This window comes from Protomyctophum bolini, assembly GCF_963924005.1.
Source record: "Protomyctophum bolini genome assembly, chromosome: 24".
In the NCBI taxonomy this organism is placed as follows: domain Eukaryota; kingdom Metazoa; phylum Chordata; class Actinopteri; order Myctophiformes; family Myctophidae; genus Protomyctophum; species Protomyctophum bolini.
In genome coordinates this window covers 20,655,205-20,677,347 of record NC_137885.1, presented here as the reverse complement: position 1 = coordinate 20,677,347, position 22,143 = coordinate 20,655,205, and the positions used below count along the sequence as shown (strand labels likewise).

The window sequence follows — 22,143 nt, the reverse complement described above, 5'->3', positions numbered from 1 at the left end:
CATGCATGAAAAATAAAAACCTTTGGTTTGGCATCCGACACTTGAATAAAGCGACTTGATTGATTGACATCAAAAGGGGCCCGTCAGCTCAAATCCACAATGAGTTTTCAAGAGCGTTGCTCAAAAACATCAATACTATCAATACAAAGTTATATACATAATAAACTACCTATTTAACTATTTTACCCGTCAATTTCCCATTCCAAGTGGGTTTGTCTTCGAATTCAGGTATAGTGTGTAGTTTGTTCTTTTAATAACTTAGGTAGTGTGTAGTTTGATCTTTTAATAACATAATAGGTATAGTTTGATCAACAGAATAAAGGTCATTCAACTAGCTTGATGCCCAACAGTGTTCTCCTGACACCTGCTGGACAAAGGGTGAAACTTCACGTGATGCATTTAGAAGGAACGTTCATTTATAATTCTACACTGATCTCTATACGAGCCTCTTCTCTCATAAGAGTCACATCATCACTGAACAAGATAGCCTGCAGTGCAACCTGCCAGTTATTTTTTCACTTACCATCAAATCTACGGCGAATCCTGGATCACAGAGGCTGCGCAGGATCTCTGGCGACGCCATGACTTTGATCGAACATGAAGACAAACACCGGATGTTCCATTCCTTCAGGTCAGTCCACATCTTTGTTAGATCTATTTTCACAACAGATTAGACATCTATCTCACTTTTGACATTTATTTGACAATAAAAAAAAAGTTAAAAAAAAAAAGAAAAGAAAAAAAAAAGAGAAGGAAAATCATCAAATGTAGGTGTAGAACCTGAATGTTTTACCACCACGTACGACAATTCTTGATCTTCAGACAACTGGAGCGTTCATGGTACATGAACACAGCTTTAAAATCAAAAAGGTACAACCCTGTCTCATGGTACATGAGAAACGCTCTGCATCAACACAGCTTCATCATCAAAAAACGTTAAGACCTCAGATATGAGCCCCCAACTCTTAACCTTAAAAGAAGTCACGGTTGGCTGAACACCTGAACAGGGCAGCGGGGTGACAGAGATCTGTTAAGAATTAGTCTGTGTGGGATGCCTGAAACACAAGAGAAGATAAAGTCTTTCCCCTTCAGTCTGTGTTCCGGAACAAACAGCGAGCATGATGTGCGACATCCTGCTTTCTCTTAATACAAGAACTGCTTGTTTCTGGTTTCTCGGACATTGCCTTGGTACAGTCAGGTCCCCATGCTTACACATTGTTAATCTGGACAGTCAAAGGTTTTCTTTTTAGATAGAGTTCCGTCCGCCTACTGTGTGGGCTTTCTCCTAACCGTACATTTCTTTACAGTGCCTTGTGGGGAAGTGTGGGATTGTGCGTGTTAAGGATGTTCTCCATACAGCAGTGCTTCACCTCTGGTGGGGTTGGTGGTAAGAGTCTATAGAGGGCTGATCAGTCACTTTTCAGTTCATCTCTGGTGGCCATTTTTGCCAAACCATTCAAAACAATTATAACAATACATGGAATGTAACACTTCCCCAACACGTGTAACAACCTACAGTACATTCAAATGAAGGAATGGTTGCAATGGCAGTGCTCGTTTCTCAGTGGAATCAGTTCGTTTCAAGTCTCTTCAGGATTTCAGTGCCTTCGGTATATGGTTAGAGTCACTGTGACAAAAGTCTGCGGAAATGTGGCCCGTTAATACTGTTGACGTCAGCGGTGTAAAACAGACAAAGACAAAGACATCACGTCATTTCCACAGTAGTATAGTCTTCAAGCCAAAAGCAATAGAACCATTACCGGGACGAAATGAAACATCTCTAACCTTTTTAATGCAACGTACGCGTTTGTAACTTAAAGCACGACAAAGCAAAACATTGAGCACTTTAACATGGTTAAGAACAGCGGGGAATAGACAACGCTCCTCTAAAATGTATAAAATGCACACGCAGAAGACATTATTTCAGGGTTTGTTTTATGTCTTTCCTGTACACGTTTCGTTTAATTCAACATACAAGGCCTCTGTAAACCTCCATAGGCTAACATATGAAATAGTCTCTATGGCACACGGCACTCGCCACTCAATCAAAAGAGAGACGGAGACAAATATAGATTAGCACGGACTGCAAGCAAAACAAAAGAAAAAAACTAACTCTTTGCTTTCTTTTCTTCCCATCATTTAAATACAACGAAAAATCTAAACTGTTAAAAAGGACAAAAAAAAGATTAATCAGTTTTTTTGATTTCATGCATTTTTTTTTCTTTTCTTTTTACTAGGTCGAGGCCACACCCTCCTCTCAGGACAGGCAAACCTCAGCCTTCACCGCGGCGGGTTTACAGCTAGGGGTCGCCGCTGCTACGTCGCCGTCGGCCCTCTCCTGCCCCCCCGCCAGCTGGCCGGCCATGGTCCTCCTGAACAGACGCATGCTCAGCTGCAGCAGGTCACTGTCCACCACGGGAGTGCTGGGGTACAACTGCTTGGTCAGACCCTACACATGGAGGGCAGATTAAAGTGCTTGGTCAGACCCTACACATGGAGGGCAGATTAAAGTGCTTGGTCAGACCCTACACATGGAGGGCAGATTAAAGTGCTTGGTCAGACCCTACACATGGAGGGCAGATTAAAGTGCTTGGTCAGACCCTACACATGGAGGGCAGATTAAAGTGCTTGGTCAGACCCTACACATGGAGGGCAGATTAAAGTGCTTGGTCAGACCCTACACATGGAGGGCAGATTAAAGTGCTTGGTCAGACCCTACACATGGAGGGCAGATTAAAGTGCTTGGTCAGACCCTACACATGGAGGGCAGATTAAAGTGCTTGGTCAGACCCTACACATGGAGGGCAGATTAGCACTTATGATGCTAAAGTAAAGACCTGTCCACACGTCCTCTCAAATAAAACTGCAGCATGCCTCGGACGTGTGGACACGTCCTTAGATGGGGTCATCCCTATGTTCCCCACTTACCTTAGGGTTAGCGTTATAGGTTTCTGGTTTAAGGACTTCAATGTTTTGTACTATACAATTGTATGTACCGGTATAAGTACAGAACAAAGAATCTTTGTTGAAGAGTCTGAGCAATTATGTTTTAGTTTATTTTATGCCAGTGTTCATTTTTAGTTGGCTAAGACTAGATAGTTTAAGTAGCCTAGGGCAGGCAGGCCTAAAGTTCAATGGATTGTTCAAAGACAGAGCTTAAATCTGAATTTGCTACTAAAAGTAACACTAAGACTAAGTTGCTAAAATAGTTTTAGTCTTACTAGAATTACTAAAATTACTAGGTTAGGTTTCTGGCTTAGGTTTAGGTTCATTCTAAGTGGGGGAAAAAAATTACCTTTTTTTGCATGGTGGGGAACACAGAACCTGGGGAACATAGGTACGCTCCCCTTTAGGTCATTTTTAAATGATATACAACGCAATCGCTATTGCACCACTCGGTTCACACGGGTGTGATTTTTCCCTTTACTCTGAATCTACGGCGCTGTCTGTGGTTTTGATCAGAACGGCGATGTTCTGTCCTAATTCCTGACTACATCATGCATGGCACTGTAGCGCCTGTATTCTGACAAATTCCCCGGCAAAAAAGTGTTAAAGGAGTGCTGGGGTACATCTGCTTGGTCAGACCCTACAAATGGTGGCAGAGAATGCATGCATTTAAGGGAGTGCTTTAAAGGCCTTCTCAAATTATTAGAATATGGTGGAAAAGTTGATTTTCTTCTGTAATATAATTCAAATTGTGCATAAAGTGAAATATTTAAAAGCTTTTTTTGTTTTAATTTAGATGATTATGGCATACAGCTCATGAAAATCTAAAAATCCTGTCTCAAAATATTAGAATATTTTATGAGACCAAAACAAACCAAAAAAATGTGTATAATACAGAAATGTCAACCATCTGAAAAGTATGTTACTTTTTGCAATCAATACGTGGTCTGGGCTACTTTTAAACAAATTATTTCATCGTGGCATGGAGGTGATAATCCTGTGGCACTGTCGAGGTGTTATGGAAGCCCAGATTTGCTTTGATAGCAGCTTTAAACTCAGTTGTATTGTTGAATCACACATTCCTCTTGACAATAAAACATAGATTCTCTGTGGGGTTCAGGTCAGGCCAGTTGGCTGGTCAGTTAAGCACAGTAATACCATGTTCAGTACACCAGTTACTAGTAGTTTTGCCTCCCAGTTTTAGGGGGTAATGGTGGGGCTTTTAGAGTAAAATTTGCCTCATCTGCTAGGCACTCTAGCGCCTTTATTATGAAAAATCCCAGGGCAAAATAAGTGTTAATTAAGTAGACGTGTAATAAGCGGAATTGTATACACCGCGTCGGCGTGGCGTACACCCGTACAGTATATTATCCCTTGCTTGAATTCTCAGTCCTAATGTGTGATTTGTGAAACGGTATGAAAGTGTGGAGCCCCTCTTCACATTAGCATGGATTATGTAAAATTATGATGTTAACATTGTTCCTGCCATTTCATATAAAACATTTGCTTGTACATGAAATTTAACCACTTCAAATCGAATCGTCAACCGAAAATAGCCTATATACAAGCCGCATTGAGAGCTTTGTAGATCTGCTATTTCTGCCGCACAACATTCATCCCACACATTTCTGTGTTGTCAATGTTGTTGTATCCCACCGACTGTCCTACAAGTGAGGAGCCCCACCAGGAGGACGTAGTCGTAGAGCCTTCATCCTCCCGGCAAACACTCCCTGCTAACAGACTATGCCAATAAAGTATAGTTCTTGGGCCACGAGAGACAAGTATGTTGAGCGCTGCGAGTCAATGCCAACACAGCAATATTTCCCACCACAGACTCGGAGTAACCTTGCGTCGACATTCCACCTCGGAGGACAGTCTGCCAACCACGGAGCAAAGACTGGCAACGTGTGTAGGCCAATCAGAGGCAGGCCTACCTCTGATTGGCCTACCAGCGGGTACGTATTGCAACCGTATTGCAATTTTGAATGACGCGAGAGGCTAATGCTCATCAAATGGTGGTCCGTGGCTCAAACCCCGAATAGAATGGACCCCGATATGAAAAGGGTTTAAAACCACTGTTTCTAAAAGGGTGAGAGAGTAACCGTCACCTTGTCGTTCTTGAGCAGCTGCCGGCGGATGTGGAAGTCTCTGCGGGCGCACAGGGCCTTGCAGCAGGGTCCCAGGTTCCTCAGCAACCCCGCTCTCTCCACCCGCCTTTTCAGAGCGGCCATGTTCATAGCTCCCAGGTCGTGTTCAAACAGCTTCTCCGCGTCTGGAAGAACGGAGAGAGTGGCACACTTTCGCTTACACAAACAGTGTATTTCCGCCATGCACTTGAAGGACACTTTTTTTCATGATTGGCTGCCTCTGAGCCAATAAGCGGCATGAAAGGTTTAAGAAAAAACATGTGGAGCGAGCGGTAACAATCAACAAAAGAACATCAGAAACAAAGGAAAATGGGCGCTACAAGAGTTTGTTGCACCTGGCAGTTGTGACAGAGTCATTCTTGTTTAAATAGCGCTTCACAGGACATACAAGCCATTTACTATAGTAGGGCTGATCCTTCGGTTATTTGGCACAACAGCAATGCTTGAGTGAATATCTCAGTTAATCCAATAATGTTCTGGTGAAGTAGATCTGTCTTTTGTCCGGTGTCGAATACCATCAGCATGCATTATACTGTAAAACATTGTGCTGTAGCCACGCCAACTAATCAAAATATTAATACATTATATATATAAATATATTATCGATTTCCACGCATTTTCCTCCCCAAGTTGATGTTTATTCAAGGTTCATTATTTATTTACCAGCGCTAACACACTTGTTCGGGTTAGGGTTTATTTCTTTCTCTTTTTGTTAGGTTAGGGTTCCAGCTTACCTTTGGGGTCATCCAGCTCGGCCTTGCACACCTCCCTGACCTGCTCAAGGAGCTCCGGGCCGGCCAGCCGTTTGGACACGCCCGCCCTGAGGAGCACGGCCCCCGGGGTGAAGCGCAGCAGCGCCGCCCCAGGGGTCCGAGCCTCTGCCTTCTGCTTGGGCATCAGGCTGGACCAGTCCACGTCGATCACATCCACAGGACCTGGCAATGCAATAAACAACAACACCTCGTCATTCCACAGGACCTGGCAATGCAATAAACATCACCTCTTCATTCCACAGGACCTGGCAATGCAATAAACAACAACACCTCGTCATTCCACAGGACCTGGCAATGCAATAAACAACATCACCTCGTCATTCCACAGGACCTGGCAATGCAATAAACATCACCTCTTCATTCCACAGGACCTGGCAATGCAATAAACAACATCACCTCTTCATTCCACAGGACCTGGCAATGCAATAAACATCACCTCTTCATTCCACAGGACCTGGCAATGCAATAAACAACATCACCTCTTCATTCCACAGGACCTGGCAATGCAATAAACAACATCACCTCTTAATTCCACAGGACCTGGCAATGCAATAAACAACATCACCTCTTAATTCCACAGGACCTGGCAATGCAATAAACAACATCACCTCTTAATTCCACAGGACCTGGCAATGCAATAAACAACATCACCTCTTAATTCCACAGGACCTGGCAATGCAATAAACAACATCACCTCTTCATTCCACAGGACCTAGCAATGCAATAAACAACATCACCTCTTCATTCCACAGGACCTGGCAACGAAGTAATATTTTGAGATGGGGGTCCGTGGCCAAATACATATAATTGTCCTTGACATGAAAAGGTTTGAGCACCACTGACAGAGAGGATGTAGAATACACACATCGTGGTGGGTGCTGGGCTAAAGAGACTTCAGTTTAAAAGATGTGGTACAAGAAAAAATACTTCTTTATTTGTTAGTCTGACCTAACAAATAAATAAGTCATATATGGTGTGCAGGCTCCATCCATCTTTCACCACTGACATAGAAGGAAACTGTGTTGGATGTTTCTGTGTACCTGTGATCTTGTCGTCGTCCTGCTGGTCCTCTTTCTTCTGGCTGTCGGCCAGGATCTCGTCCAGCTCGTCGTCGCTGATGGGCTCGTACTCCTCTCCGGCCGACGCAGCCGACTGGCAGTCGTCTTCCTTTCCGTCGTCCTCTCCTGAGGAGACCAGAGAGACACAACGTGGACAATGAAAGGCCGGGGGCGGGCTGGAGAATCCCACGGACGGACCGACAGCCAGCATGTAGTTGCACTGTTGTCTTTTTAGGGATTGTTCCACGATGATAATTCTACGGTATAATTCTACACCCCAGAGCTCCTTGAGGCGGCCCCAGGGAGTCCCCCACATAAGTAACATTTCAACTGTAACACTGTTAGATTTATTTTTGTAATATGTCCACTCCCCACCATTGCTATGGTGGTGACACCTGAGCTGAGCCGATTTAGAGCCATATAAAAGCAACTTGTGTGGCTATGATCGACTACTGACGAAGGTCCCAGGACACAAATGTTTGATAGTTTTAACCTCACTTTGAGAGCACTTTATTATGATCATTAAAACATTAAATGAAACCATTTTCTTAAGTCTCCGTCTAAGGAGTCTTCCTTAACTATTTATGCAGCAAGCAAGTCTATTTCTGCCAGTTTTCCTTTATGTTTTTGAGACCTTGAACAATTAATTGGCAAACAAGGGTTAGTCATTTCAGGTGACCCAATTGGAGAATGCACTGTATAAGAATGGTTATACTCTGGTTATATTTTCTCTCTGCCCACCTACAGTATACACACTTCTGTGTATACTGTATACACAGTATGCAATTTTGTATTTAACACTACTTTTGCCGGTGATTTCTTTCAGAATAAAGACGCTAGAGTGCGAAGCAGATGGGCAGATTTTACTCTGAAAAGCCCCGCCCTTCCGACCATTTCCCCCCAAAACCGGGAGGTACATTCACTGTATTTTAGAAATACTACTTTTGTATTTGATGAATAAAGATTGATTGATTGAGGTATAATGTACCTCGCGCTACCTCGTCTGATCTCTCTTTAGAATAGAGACCTGCAAGCCCGTCTGGGCCCGGCCCGCCAAAACGGGCCGGGCCCGGGCCGTCTCTGTCCCTGACCAATGGGCCGTGGGGGCTCACGCGCCGTTGTATTAATTTTCCGATGTGGATTTCACCCAGACTGGACTTGCGCGGCAGCATGCTGCTGTCTGCTCCATAGTGACGTGACAATAACCCCCCCACACATGCACACACACAAGCACACTAAAATCTGGTCAAAACTATAAAGACTTTGAAACAACGTGTTTTACATTCTATCCCTCTCGCTCCGCGCCTAAAGTCTCGTCCTCTCTCTCTCCTAATTATTATGCAGCGCAGCTGTACACACACACACCGAGTACTAAGTAGGCTAGGGCTCTCCTCTGACAGAACCTACATCTCAGGAGCTCCGCAGTCCGCAATAAAAACAAATTAAATACTGCGGGAGCATTACCACACTAAACAAAGTTGGAAACTGCAGATACATGCAGATACATAACGTAACTAAGTGTTCTTATTATTGTCCGTCTACTCTGGGTTTTATAATGCAGCGTGAGTCCGCGATAGCCGATCTACAAGCTCACAATGCGTTGCGCTGATTGACAGTGCACGTGCAGCAGCTACTGTATAAAACTATAATTAAGTAGGCTACTTTTTAGTGTGATTTCTGTGTGTTATTAACTTCTTGTTCCTTAATGTGGGTTTATCAGAGCTAGATATAATGCAGCTGTGAGTGAGTAGCTGCTGCTGCGTCCGTGCACCAACAGAGCGACCGCGGCGGTGGCACGCATGCTTGAAATATGAAATAAAAATATGTCTGGCTTCCGGGCCGGGCTCGGGCTGTTTCTGGACTTTACCAGGCGGGCCTTAACTCCACGTATTTTGGCCCGTGCACGCATTTGTGAGCTTGTAGATCTTTTATTTTCAAAGACTTATTATACATTGAAAACTTTAAACGGGATATTCTGCATAATTAGTTCCTTTACTTTTGGTACTTTTAAGTACAGTAAAGGTAAATTCCGGACTTTTACTTGTAACAGAATATTTCTAGATTGCAGTATGTGATACTAACTTTGAGTACATTTTCCACCACGGCTGTTGACTTACCGTCCGCACTGTCCTGTTTGTCCAGCTCACGCGGCTCCGCCATGGGGTGGTGGTGACTGTTGCCGGCCCGCTCGGCCTCCAGACCAAAGGCCTCTCTGGGCAACAGGGGCTCGTAGTCGGGCCTCAGCATCATGTCTCCTCCTCCTCCTCCTCCTCCTCCTCCTCCTAGGGCTGTCACCGTTACACATTTAAATTGATTTGGATTAATTGTCACCCAAATGACTTTCGATTAAATTGTGTTTTTGGTGTCGAACATTGGAACACATGAATAAAGAATTGCCTGGTGGTAATCAAGAAATGCACAGGGCAGATATGACAAAATTACTGGCATATTCATTGTTTTTATACTTAAAAAAGGGTAAACTAGCAGAAATAGCTGATCGACAAGCTTGCGAGCTTGTAGATTTCGCGACGCATCATAAGCTTGCTATTTCAGCTTTTTTATGTATGAAAATGTTTGACGATTATGACAAAAAGTCACAAAACTAATTATCACGATGATCTGGAAAACAATTGCGACTAGACGATGGTGTAGTAACGTGTGACAGGCCTATACCTGCTCCTCTCATGCCCGGCGGGCCCCTGGGCTCGCCGTGAGGCGCCATGTCCATCATCATCATCATCCTCTCGCGGTCGGGCCGGTCGCCGCCGCCGCGCTCCCTCTCGCGCTCCCTCTCGTGCTGCTGCTGGAGAAGCAGGCCCTCGGGCAGCAGGCGGTCCCTCTCCCTAGAGACAAGAGTTGTCACGACGATCAGGACCTTTTACTTACTTGTGGTTATTGTTTTTTTTTGCCGTCATTAACCCATTCTGACCTGAGATCAGATTCTGAAAAAGCTATGTCGTTCTTCGATTTTTCAAAAATAGCTTGTAGATCTGCTATTTTTCAATCTCAGGTCAAAATGCGTTAAAGAACCACCATTCTTCTGTGCGTTAGAATCTGATCTCAGGTCAGAATGGGGTTATTAACTGCCGACAACAAGGCCCCTTACCTCTCCCGCATGTCGCGTTCCCTCAGCAGGGGCTCTCGTCCCGGCCGCATCAGCAGGGGCTCGCGGCGGCCGCCGCCCCACTCCCGGGGCTCGGGGGGCTCCCAGTCCCTCTGCTGTGGGTGCTGTGGGTGCTGTGGATGGGGGTGTGGATGAGGAGGCTGCTGTTGAGGCAGCAGGAGCAGCGGGGGCTGTGGCTGGAGCTGTTGCTGCAGGCCCAGGGCAGGAGGGGCAGCCTGCTGCTGCTGCTGCTGCTGCCCCGGGCGGAAGTCCTTCCTGTCCCTAGTAGGCACAAATGCCCCAAAATAGTCATAACGTGGAGATTATATTTCATGGTTGAAATTGTCCTCCGTCGTACGCTAGGATGAATTTGTCGAGCTGCAAATTCAGCGCTCTTATTTCACTCTACACAAGTTGATTCGCCAAAAATAGCAGATCTAGATCAGCTATTTGTCGCAAACGTTCGCACCCAGAATAGGAATGCTGGGGTTTCAAGTGGTTGACAAAGTGGCATTTAAAGTTTCAAGCCTAAAACGACAAAATATCTGTCATCACAATTATTTTTGCCACAATAATCGTGACACAATGTCCCGTCCCTACCTGTCCCTCTCCCGCTCAAACTGCTCCCTCTCGCGGCTGTCGTAGGAACCGGCGCGGGAGCGCGAGCGCCCCTGCCGCTCCGAGTCGGGGGAGCTGCGTCTGGAGCTGTGGCTGCGCGAGTCCTGGCGATCTGCAAGAGCCAGGAGACAGAGTCGGACGGGAGGTTCAACTTTAGCATCTGTCAGACAGAAGCAGTGGCTCAGGGGTTTAAACTAAATGAAATCTCACCACTGAAAATGTTTGTGTGATCAAGTCCTAATGTGCAACTTGTGGAACAATATGAAAGGAGCCCTTGATGCTAAAAGTTTGACTATTATGTAGCTTTAACACAACCTTGAACCTTTAACACTAGTGTTATATTTTGAGATGGTGGGTCAAATGCATTTGGGTTCCTCCTTGACTTGAAAAAGTTTGAGAACCACTGATATAGCAACATATGTTTTTTTCCAGAAAACTGTTCTGATTTAGAAGACATTTGTAGAAATGGGCCTCAGGGTTAAGCGTCACAGTGGGTGTCTACCTGAAGACGTGCTCCGGCTGGGCTCTCCTCTCCTCAGCTGGTCGATGCGAGACTTCCTCTCCGCCCCCGGCGGCTCTCCGACCGCGGGCCTCTCCCGGTCGCGCTCCCTCTCCCGCTCTCTCTCGCGTTCCCTGTCGCGGGAGTTGGCGCCCTGCGGCCGCCCGCGCCGGGACCTGGGCCCCTGCGGGTCCTCGCCCACCCGGTGGGCCGACTCGCTGGAGGGCGAGCGCAGGCGGCGGGAGCCGCCGCCGGCCGCGCCGCGGCTCTGGTTGCTGCCCATGCTGCTGCTGCGCTGCCCCACCTCGGGCGGGGGCTTGCGGAGCAGCGGCTGGGACATGAGGGGCTGCGGGGGCAGGGTTGGCAGCAACATGGCAGGCTCCTGGGGGAGCAGGGGGGCGATGAGGGGCCGGTTGGCGCGGTCCCGTCCCACCTGGAGGAGGCCTCCTCCTCCTCCTACTGCCGCTGCCGCCGCCCCTCGTCTCGGCTGCTCAGCGGGGGTTCTCTCAGCGGGGAGGGGGGGCGGGGCGCTGGCCATGGCCGTCTCCACGCCTACTCCTCCTCCTCCTATTGCTGTAATGTCACCGGTACAACATTGAAGGTGACGATTAATTGTTAAGCTAATAAAGAAATGTTTTTGGCATTGAACAGTGAATGAATACATATTACATTTCAGTTTTGCCTTTTAATTAAAATGAAGAAGAGACAAATAAATTACTGGACATATAAAATACGTTTTTAAAATACTTTTTTTTTTTTACACGGAAATAGCAGATCGACAAGCATTGCAAGCGTGTAGATCTGCCATTTCTGCCATTTAAAATATTTGAAAACATTGAAACGGTCATGAAATGATGACAAAATAATTGCGATAATCTCAAATAATTGCGATCAGACGATCATTACGTAGCGGTAATAACTGACCTCCTCCTCCTCCTCCTCCTCCTCCTCCTCCTGCCCGTTCCCCGACCTCCTCGTCCGACCAGTCGCTGAAGTTGGCGTCGATCTTGGGGAGTGTCAAAGGCTCCGCGCTAGCGCCGCCGCCGCCTCCCGCGCTGCTGCCGGCCCCGCCCCCCGGCGGGACGGCGCCCGCCCGCTGATCCGACCTCAAGGAGGACGGGGGTGGGGTCCGCGGCCCGCGCTTCCTCTTGCCCGCGGGCTGGTGAACCGCCGCCGCGGCCGCCGCCGCAGAGTCCTCGTCGGAGACCTCCGAGTCCACGCCGCGCTTCCTCTTCCGCTCCAGGGCCTTCTTCTTGGGGCCTTTGCGGGGGGAGTGCAGCAGCGGCGGGGGGGGCGGGGCGGCGGCGCCGCCGTCTGCCCCGGGTGGGCAGCTGGCTCCAGGGGGCTCGGGGTTGAAGCGCTGGTCCGCTGCTGCTCCTCCGGGAATTAGGGCTATTAATGGAACGATTATGGCATTTTACATGGCGATTAAAACGAAATAACACGATGACCTGATGAAGGTCTCAAACCCTAACCCTAACCGAAATGTTATTCCCATTAAATCTGTTTTTATTTTATATTTACAATACAGTTAGTGTGCGGGACTTTTTTCTTTTCATGCAACCATTAATTGCATTGCAATATTTTTCTTATTTAGGTTTCGTAATCAAAAGTTGCACAGGGGCAGAGATGACAAATAACTGAAATATACAAAGAAATATTACGGAAACTTACTATTATCTACTTTCCAAAAAAAGAGTGTACAATGAAAAGAAATGGACCCTTACAGGTCCATTTGGCTTCATTTTATGCTTCCAAGAGTAAAATAATTGTTAAACATCTGCAGTTCTAATTTACAAGAAGTCTACACAATTAGATACCATAGATGATTGTTATTTTGATTAACGTTTGCCTGTTATCTCTTCCTAATGCTAACAACATCAATACAGCATGGAATTGTGGACAAAATCTTAGTAACAAAATGTTCTACGTCTTGAGTCTGACATTAACAAAATATTCTAAGTCTTGAGTCTGAGAGGCTAAATCTCATCAAATGGTGGTCCGTGTGGCTCAAATGATATGAACAGGGTTGAGAACCACTGCTTTAGATGATCATAATGTGACAGGGCCTACCTCCTGCGGGGGCTCCCCCCGCCTCCTCGTCCTTGCGGCCCTTCTTCTGGCCTTTCCTCTGAGACTTGGTCTTCTTCTTGCCTTCCTCATGACCCTGGGGCTCCTCGGGGCCCACGCTGGGCAGGAGGGAGGCGGCAGCCGTGATGGGGGGTGGCGGCGTTGGCGGTGGGGGGCTGGGCTCCCGCTGGTCTCTGCGAGCGTCGCGGAGGAGTGGGCCTCCAGCGTCCGAGGGGAGGAGGGGGTGCTCCCCCCCTCCTCCTCCTCGCCGGTCGCCTCCCCTGCCCCGCTCTTCTTCGTGGCGGGCGCCGCCACCGCGGCCCTCCCGCTTGTCGCCCGGTACTGCCGGGCGTCGCTCTTCGTCCTTCCAGCGGCCGGGCCTCTCGTCCAATAGGAGGGCTGCGCTGGGTGGGGTGCGGAGCAGAGGCTCCTGGGGGCGGACCACCTGGCTCAGGAGGCGATGCTTGTCCCCACCTGCACGCACACGCGCGCACACACACGCGCGCGCGCACACACACACACACACACACACACACACACACACACACACACAGTGTACTCTCATCGTCACAAAACATTGCAAAAGAACTTGAAATTGAGTCGAGTAGCTGCGACTACTGTGGGATTTTCCATTTAAAAATTATTTTTCGTTTTCTGCCATAAACTTACAGTAATAAATAAAGGTTTAACAGACTAGCATCTCTGTGCCGACTAGCAAGAGAGCAGCACTGTTTATCAAGACTTCCCTTTAAGAGGTGTGTTTCCAAAGGGAAAAGGAGTGTGTCCCTTTAATAAATAATGTCCCTACTGTCAGGTGGAGGAAGACACACTGGGTTGGGGAGGAGGGGCTGGGGGTGGAGCTTGGCCTGCCCTCGGCCACTCGGGCGCTCACTTTTCTCGTCGGCGCTGTTGTAGCCGTCGCTGTCTCCCGGCGTGAGGTCTCGCGCCACCCGCTTGGGAGACGGCCGCGGGCTGGGGCTGCTCTCTACCCTGTGCCTCTTACGACTGAGGAGGAGAGAGAAAAGGGGGAGAGAAGGAAAGCCCTTTAACATGAGGCAATGTTTATGGTGACCAATAACGGTGACTTTATAGAAGCTTAAACTTTATATTTTATTAATGGTGCCTTTATATAAGCCAGTTTTCTGAGCATATACAATTGTATATACACACACACACACACACTCCCAAAAACGTAGAGGGTAAGGGATTTTAGACCATATTATGATTTGTCGCTTACATATCTGTACAGAATATTACTATCTAGCTGCTAACATGCATTTCAAACAAGTTATGTCACAGGTCTTGAGTTGACGCAATCTTGACCAATGTCTCTGCCGGTACGAATAGCCAAATATAGTTAAAAAAAACATAAAAAAACATAAAAAATGTCATGCTAAAACATTGACCTACAGTGAATTCTAAAGAATGGCTGCAGTCTTACGAAAGGCAAGTGTTGCCATCCAGGACTGGGGAAGGCGGGAGGATATGGGTTAATTTTGTCCAAATTGTAATGTAACTTTAAAAGGTACAGACATTCATACAAATGTCTGCAGTAAACGGTTGTGGTAAATCAGTGTTGTTGTTGACAGCTTGTGCAGAACTTTCAATAGAGGGTATGCACATGCATAAAGTGAATGGCAAATCGAGTGGCAAAGTGAGTTTAATGTTGTTTAACGTCGTTTAATGCAATCATATTGGACTTTTCTGTTTGGATGTATGAGCTGTCAAGGCTAGAAAGTAATTTTTTGGCACTCAGTAGGCGTTCCCACATAACTTCCTGGTTTGATTATGATGTCACACGCATACCCTCTATTCAAAGGATGTTACATTTTTCACACCCCCGAAATATACATACATACATACATACATACATACATACATACATACATACAAGATCATTAGGATTCTCTGGAGGATTTAACATTATTGTGGTCAAACTATTGCTAGTTTGACCACTATGTATGTGAAGGAGTCTTGAGCTACAGCGATGGCCGAGGTCAGAGTTACGCTGGCTCTGCTGATACGTGCCTGGTTTTGCGCTCCTCGTGGGTGTCTCGCACCGCCCGCTCGTCTCTGGGGTCGTCCCTTCTGTCGCGGCGGTCCTCGCGTCCCTTCTCCCGCTCCTCCCATTCCCGCTGCCTCTCCCTCTCCCGCTCCCTCTCCCGCTGCTCGCGCTCCCTCTCTCGCTCCTTCCTCTCGCGGTCGCGCTCCTCGCGCTCCCGTTCCCTGTCGCGCTCCTCGCGCTCCCTCTCTCTCTCGCGCTCCCTCGTCTCTCGCTCGCGCTCCCTCTCCCTGGCCCGATCTCTCTCCGCCTCCTTCTCCCTCTCGCGCTCCTTCTCCTTCTCCCTCTCCCGTTCCCGCTCTCTGTCACGGTCGCGGCCCCTGTCGTCCCTTCTGTCCTCGCCTCCTCTGTCCACACGGCGCTCGTCCCTCCTGTCGTCTCTCTCCGACTCCTCCCTGCTGCCCTGGTGTCTACTGGGAGAAGACGCTCTTGGCTCTGAAAGAAACACAAGGCATTCGGTTAAGAACAACCAATGGCATGTCCTTTTGAATTTGTCTGCTGTCCAGCACATTGTACGCAATTTCATCTCCACCAGGCGATGCATTCGCTCCTCTGTGTGTGTGTGTGCGTGCAGCTAATCTGGCATGTTACTGGGCAGATGAGCGCCATTTCTTGTGCATGCTGAGAGCAGGCCACAGACCTCAACTTTCAAATACATAATAGGCTCTGTGCATTACCCATAGTCCCATTATTAAGATTAAAATCCGCTTTCAGTTTCTAGTGCCATGTAGAAACTAAACGCACTCAACACCTGACTCATTCTTCGATTTAGTTGTCAACTAGACACAAAAGGCTGACTAAAACTCAAATCAAAATGAACCCTGCAAGCCTCCCTACCTCTGTCTCGGTTGTCCCTGCGATCGTGGCCTCCTCGCCTGTCGTAGGAGGAGTCTCTTCCCTGCTCCCGACGGTCGCCCTCGTAGCGGTCGCGGTCGCGCTCCGAGCTCCTCTCTGAGCCGCGGTCCGCGGCACTGCGCTCCGCGCTCCTCTCACGCACGCTGCCGCCCCGCGACTCCCAGCTGTCATGGCTGCTCTCCAGCTGAGAGCCCCGGGCGTTTCTGCTGGAGGCTGATGGAAGAGGGAAAGACACATTGATGTCACAGCCATGTGGTGCTTTGGGTGAGTCTTAATCGTCCTAGCCTGGTTCCAGCCCCTGAGTCGCTAGCCACGGGCTGCCCCTTTGCGCCCCTCAAAAATATGTTCTGGCGATTCAGGTCTGGTGGCGCCGCCTATGGCGGGGACGACTCGGTTGAAAATCTGCATGGCCAATCAGTGTCGTTTCAACTCGATGATGTCAATAACTAGCGATCGGACAGTGTTTTCTCTAAGGCTGTGTTGGTCGCCCAAATATAGAGCATAATTATGTTTGTAAATGGCCCGTTGATAAATACAGTTTGACGATTCTTAGAATCATCTTCATCCGACATATTCTACTGTGTTTGTTTGGTTAGCAACATGTTAGCCACAAAACAACGTGAATAAAGGCCAAGACGGAAATAGCAAGACACAGGAACCGGTTTACATCCCCTGTCTGTGTGATGTGGCACACACCTTTTACGGAGACGGGAAGCAGGTTGAAGTCTATTCATTCCATGGGAGAATGAACGTGAACACAGCTTCTGAACCATTCTTTAGCTCCATGGTTACTGAACTAAATATTGGACCCAATCATCACATGGCTCACGTCCAAGAAGTTCATACTAAAATGCCTTATTTTTGGCGAGACAAATCATGAGAAAATCTACTTTGTTATCCACCTCTCTATCCCATCAACACACACTTGCGAGATTTGGGAAGATATCTGAAGTGTCCAGCTGCAGTCTGACGGACGACAGAGGGGTTTGGCCCCATATTTAAGATGAGATTCCATATGTGAATATAGCGTGAAATGAATGGACATATTAAAAGTGAAATGCTCAATAATAGAAAATTCCATAACTGTCTTGGTTGATGGGGGCAGATTTTTGGAATCATGGTAATTTGCCATCCGTTATTTATTATTTCACGTTCACATTCACAATCAGGTGAAAATGTTTTGAAAATACATTCTACATTTTTCAACATGGAAATAATTATGCCGATTATTCAGAAACGTATCGCAATTATCTCAAATAATTGTGATTAGGCGAGAATGTAATAATTGTGTCGGCGTATGAGAGCATAAATCGAACCCTTTCATGTTCCAACCTTTCTCCGCCGTGTCGGCAGCGCGTCCCCTCCCTCGGCCGTTCCTCTCCGACCGGACTTCCCCGGCCCTCCCGTCGTCTCGTCCCCCATGAGCACCTCTCCCTGCGTAGCCCTTCTCCTCCTGGGGAGGAGGTGGAAGCTCCTCCTTCCTGTCCTTGTCCCTGTCCTTGTCCCGGGCGTCCTTGCTGTCACGCTCCCTGTCGCTCCGCTCCTTGTCGCGCTCGCGCCGCTCCAGAGACTCCCGGCTGGAGCGGGTCTCCGCTCCCCTGCTGTCCCTGGGGTCCCGGTGGTCGCCGCGGGACGCCTCCCTCCCTCGCTCGCGGCCGCCGTCGCGGCGCTCGCGGCCGTCACGCTCGTCTCTGGACGAGGCCTGCTCCGAGTCGTAGTCGCGGTCGTCACGGCCGCCGTCCTTCTCGCGCTTGCTGCGGCTTTCTGTCCAGCGGGGGAAAGCAGAGAAACGTATGAAGAGAAGAACCTGAGAAGATTCTACAAATTTATAATGAATCCTAACAGTTTTCTGAAAAATGTATGTCGCTATATCAGTAGTTCTCAAACCTTTTCATGTCAAGAACCCCCAAAATGATGTGTATTTTGACCACTGTTGTTACAGGGACCCGACAGAAGAAAGGATTTGAGTTAAATGTTTGTTTATTTGTTTGTTTCAAAAATTACGTGCCAAGCTATGAGCTATTTTTGAATAGCCAAAGTATAAAATAATGGTTAAAATCAAACAGATGCTTTGCTGGATTTAATGGGTTAAACAGGAAATAACCACAATCACGCACAACTGGAGAAAAATTTTAAAATTGCTGTTTGAAAATGACAGTTTTCTGAAAAAGCTATGTTTCTATGTCAGTCGTTCTTTGATTTTTCAAAAATAGCAGATCTGCTATTTTTCAATAGCTAAAGCATAACATAGTGCTAACACCAAAATGGGTTTTAAAGGAACATTTACCATCCCTGCGCTCGTGCCTGCGCTCCTGGACGGGCGGCGGGCTCCTCTCCCTCTCGCCGCGGCTCCTCTCGCGGCCCTGCGACGAGTGTCGCCGGGTGGCGGCCGGGCTGGACCGCTCCGAGCGGCGGTGGGAGGGAGACGAGGAGGGGAGGGGCGAGCGGGAGCGCCTGGAGGACGAGCCTCCTCCTCCCGGGGCCGAGGGCGAGGTGGGGGCGGCGTCGCCCCCACTGCTGCGGTGGTGGTGGTGGTGGTAGGCCGGCGAGAGCGAGCGGCCCCGGCGGCGCGGAGACGGCGAGGAGTGCCTCTGGGCGGACGAACCGGAGTGGGAGGAAGGGGAGTGGTGGCGAGGGGGGGAGGTGGGCGTCCGCTGGCGGTGAGGGGGACTGGGAGACCTGCAGGGCACAGAAGAAAACATATTAATGCACAACGCAATTCGGGCGGGTGCTTGTAGAGGTAGTAGAGGGTTATGTATTTGCGATACCGTTTCTCTCCAAAGTTGAATTTTGCCACTACCGTTGGAGCAGCCATAAACTAAACCGGTTTGTCCCGATGTTCTGGGCATCTTTGTAAAGTTAGTAAGAAGCAGGTAAAAGAGTAACTTGAGCAGACGAACAGCTGTCACGTTCCCATTCACTCTAGCTGTTAGCTGCTTTTTCACCGCAGCCGCCTACAGGAAATAACATGGCTTGCTTAGTGCAATGAACGAAAGTGATTCATATGAGCAGGCTTCTAAAAGTCAAAATGATGCTTCATTCAACCCCTCACTACCCCTCACTATACACGTGTGATGTTTTTCATAAATGAATGCTCTACTTGACCACACAAAAGCACCGAAGCTTGCAGATCTGCTACTTTTGCCAATTTTGAAATTTGAATCCTATCTTGGACAATAATTAGCTAAAATAAAAACTTGGCTGACCTGCGTGGAGGGGAGGGCAGCACGGGGGTCTTCTGGGACGAGGCTTTAGGGGAGGAGGGGGATTTCTTCCTGGCCGGAGGAGGAGACAGCTCTCTGCAGGGAGACGACACACTTCCTGAACGCTCCTCTGACATCACAGACCGCTTGGCCTTGTGGGAGCTGTGGGAGCGGTCCCTGAAAGAACACACATAAAAACATCTGTTTAAGACAAGGAAGGGTTGGGTTCCCAAACCTTTCAGGCATCGACCACCCAAAATCATCATATTTCAACTGGGGACCCCCCAAATATTTCAACTGGGGATCCACCAAAATATTCTTATTTCAACTGGGGACCCCCCAAAATAATCATCCATCCATCCATCTGGGTTCCTTGAGAGGGTTCCATTTCCAAATAAGACTCTTACAGGTCTGTAACTCTGAGTGTCCAAATGGACCCTTACAGGTCTGTAACTCTGAGAGTTACAGACTCTCAGAGTTACAGAGTTACAGACCAGAACTCTCAGTTATGGGGGTCCATGTAATTAAAAGGTTTGAGAACCACTGATCCAGGAATAAATACAAATTCCATTAATAGTTGATAATGTGCAGCTACAAGTTAGCAAAGATAATGTAAATAGAACAGTAAGACAGTCAAGACAACATCAACTGAAGCGCAATTTGAAATAGTCATGTGATAAATGACGTGGTATCGGAATAGCACAGACTGGCATACTCGCCGAGTCGCCGATACCGCATTTTAAGCAGTATCGGCCGCTTTTCCGATACTGGTGAACAACGCTAAACTATTTAGGCATTTAGCAGATGCTCTTAATCCAGAGCGACTTACATTAAGCAAGAACAAAAAGCATGGCAATACATCACATACATAAAAAGTACATAAAAATCATGAAACATGCGTAAGGTAAGAACGTAACAGTGGAATATCTATGTAATGAAACTATACATATAAACTATACATACTATACTATTCATATATACTATAAAGTGCTATGACTACATAAAATGCGATTCTAGTGCTATCTGCGTAACATGCTATAAGTCTGTATAAAATGCTATCTAAGTCTAAACATCAGTACCTTCGTTTCTCCTTCTTCTCCTTGTGTTTCTCAGCATCTCTCCCACGGTCCTTCCCCTCTTTGGGGGTCTTCTCATCAGACTTGTCTTTGTTCTTGTGCTTGCCCTTGTGCTTCTTCCCCGTCGGCGGGGGGTCAGCGGGGGGCACCAGGGGAAGGGGGCTGGGGGTACGCGGACCTTTCTTCTTGCTGTGGCTCCCTTTAGAGGACCTGGATAAAGAGGAAATCATTAAACCACTGAACTACAACCTCCCACGGAAGCTGCATAAACAACTATAAAAGGAGTAGTTCAAAATGCCAGGGCGAAAGCTGTCTAAAAAGCACTGGAACACACATTATTAGAGAAACAGCCTCCTAACCTAGCGGAGTCTGACACGGGGGAGGACACAGATATCTTCTTCTCCTTCTTCCCAGAGCCTGGGGTTTTGTTTCCACTCTTGTTGTGTTTGGGGGAACCGTTTGACTTCCGGGACGAGGGGGAGTCCTTGGAGCTGGAGCGCTCAGGAGACACCTGAGAGCAGGACAAGACAAGAAAAGAAAAAAGAAAAGTAACTCAATCAAAGGTAGCGGCAAACAGAACCGTCTTTAGTTGTGTTTTGCAAGAAATGGCAGCAGAGTGGCAGCAGACTTGCAGTTTTCTACAGTTAGTTCCAGAGTATGTGGTGCATAAAAACGAAATGCTGCTTCCCCACGTTTATAGTTCTGTAGTAACAGAAAGCAAAGAGCTTGTAAATCTGCAATTTTCAGTGACGACACCGGCATACGACTAAGTATGAATATAGAGTCTGTTGGACTCTGGATGACTGAAGTCAGTAGTGGCGACTGAGAACACATTACCTTGGACATGCTGCTAGTTGGACATCACCTTGGACATGCTGCTAGTTGGACATTAGCTTGGAGCTGCTTCATCGTCCCTTGGTGGACATGCTACTAGTTAGTTGGTCAGTAATGCAACCAGTTGGACATTACCTTGGAGCTGCTGGTGCGTGCCTTGGTCAGCGGCTCCTCTTTCTTGATGACGATCTCCTCTCTCTTCTCCTGGTTCTCCTGCTCCAGCTTCATCAGCTCACGCTGGATCTTCTGCCGCTTCATCTCCAGGGACAACTCGTAGTCGTAGTCGCCAATGTCCGAGTCTAAAGAAACCCCCAAAGCATAGAGTCACTCAGAGACTCGAGGACAACTCATGGTGGTCAATGTCAGAGTCTAAAGAAGAAAATTTTCACCCATGTGAGTGGTGCAACTCCCCTCTCTCTCTCTCTCCCTCTCTCTCTCATTAGCAGGCAACAGTGCTGTCACTGTCTCTCTGTTTCTGGCAAACAGTGCCCCTACTGGTACTAATAGTCATATACTGGTGCTTATTAACGTACACATAGATGAACACAGACACACAGACATTGCTGTTCCTTGGAGTGGTTGCACCACTCAAAAACTAAGCATACAGTTGCACAGACAACGAACGTTAAGAGAGCATTCTAGAGCAGTGGTTCTCAACCTGGGGTTCCCCACATGATTTAGGGGGGGGGGGGGTCGGAGACGACAGTGAAGTGATAATTTAAGGACTTTTAAGACCTTTTTAATAATAATTAAAAAATATACATTATTTTTTCAAAAGTAATCTACAACCTATACTATCAAAACTGGTCAAACATTGGCCAATTAATAAAATAAGATAGAGGCAAAAACGTGAGACAGTGTGAGCTTGTAGATTGGCTATTTTTACTATATTTATCTGT

The 22,143-nt window shown here is 47.6% G+C and overlaps 1 protein-coding gene across 4 annotated transcripts in view; it reads right to left on the bottom strand.

The window, feature by feature from the left end:
- Positions 1 to 1,770: 1,770 nt before the first annotated feature.
- The window catches only part of zc3h13 (zinc finger CCCH-type containing 13), a 25,338-nt gene continuing 4,965 nt past the window's right edge, over positions 1,771 to 22,143 (bottom strand). Inside the window, exons 6-25 of one of the 4 annotated variants that reach the window (XM_080758663.1) lie at positions 21,380 to 21,543; positions 20,770 to 20,921; positions 20,414 to 20,620; positions 19,338 to 19,511; positions 18,419 to 18,810; positions 17,464 to 17,895; positions 16,114 to 16,344; positions 15,243 to 15,711; positions 14,023 to 14,219; positions 13,218 to 13,688; positions 12,069 to 12,536; positions 11,148 to 11,717; positions 10,628 to 10,757; positions 10,031 to 10,309; positions 9,598 to 9,767; positions 9,042 to 9,212; positions 6,907 to 7,050; positions 5,828 to 6,028; positions 5,055 to 5,218; positions 1,771 to 2,449 (exon numbers count right to left, since the gene is read on the bottom strand). In XM_080758663.1, the coding sequence (XP_080614789.1) occupies positions 2,258 to 2,449; positions 5,055 to 5,218; positions 5,828 to 6,028; positions 6,907 to 7,050; positions 9,042 to 9,212; positions 9,598 to 9,767; positions 10,031 to 10,309; positions 10,628 to 10,757; positions 11,148 to 11,717; positions 12,069 to 12,536; positions 13,218 to 13,688; positions 14,023 to 14,219; positions 15,243 to 15,711; positions 16,114 to 16,344; positions 17,464 to 17,895; positions 18,419 to 18,810; positions 19,338 to 19,511; positions 20,414 to 20,620; positions 20,770 to 20,921; positions 21,380 to 21,543 (5,378 nt within the window). In that variant the 3' untranslated portion in view covers positions 1,771 to 2,257. The remainder of the gene's footprint in view (positions 2,450 to 5,054; positions 5,219 to 5,827; positions 6,029 to 6,906; positions 7,051 to 9,041; positions 9,213 to 9,597; positions 9,768 to 10,030; positions 10,310 to 10,627; positions 10,758 to 11,147; positions 11,718 to 12,068; positions 12,537 to 13,217; positions 13,689 to 14,022; positions 14,220 to 15,242; positions 15,712 to 16,113; positions 16,345 to 17,463; positions 17,896 to 18,418; positions 18,811 to 19,337; positions 19,512 to 20,413; positions 20,621 to 20,769; positions 20,922 to 21,379; positions 21,544 to 22,143) is intronic. The other 3 variants (XM_080758664.1, XM_080758665.1, XM_080758666.1) reach the window with 3 other exon arrangements.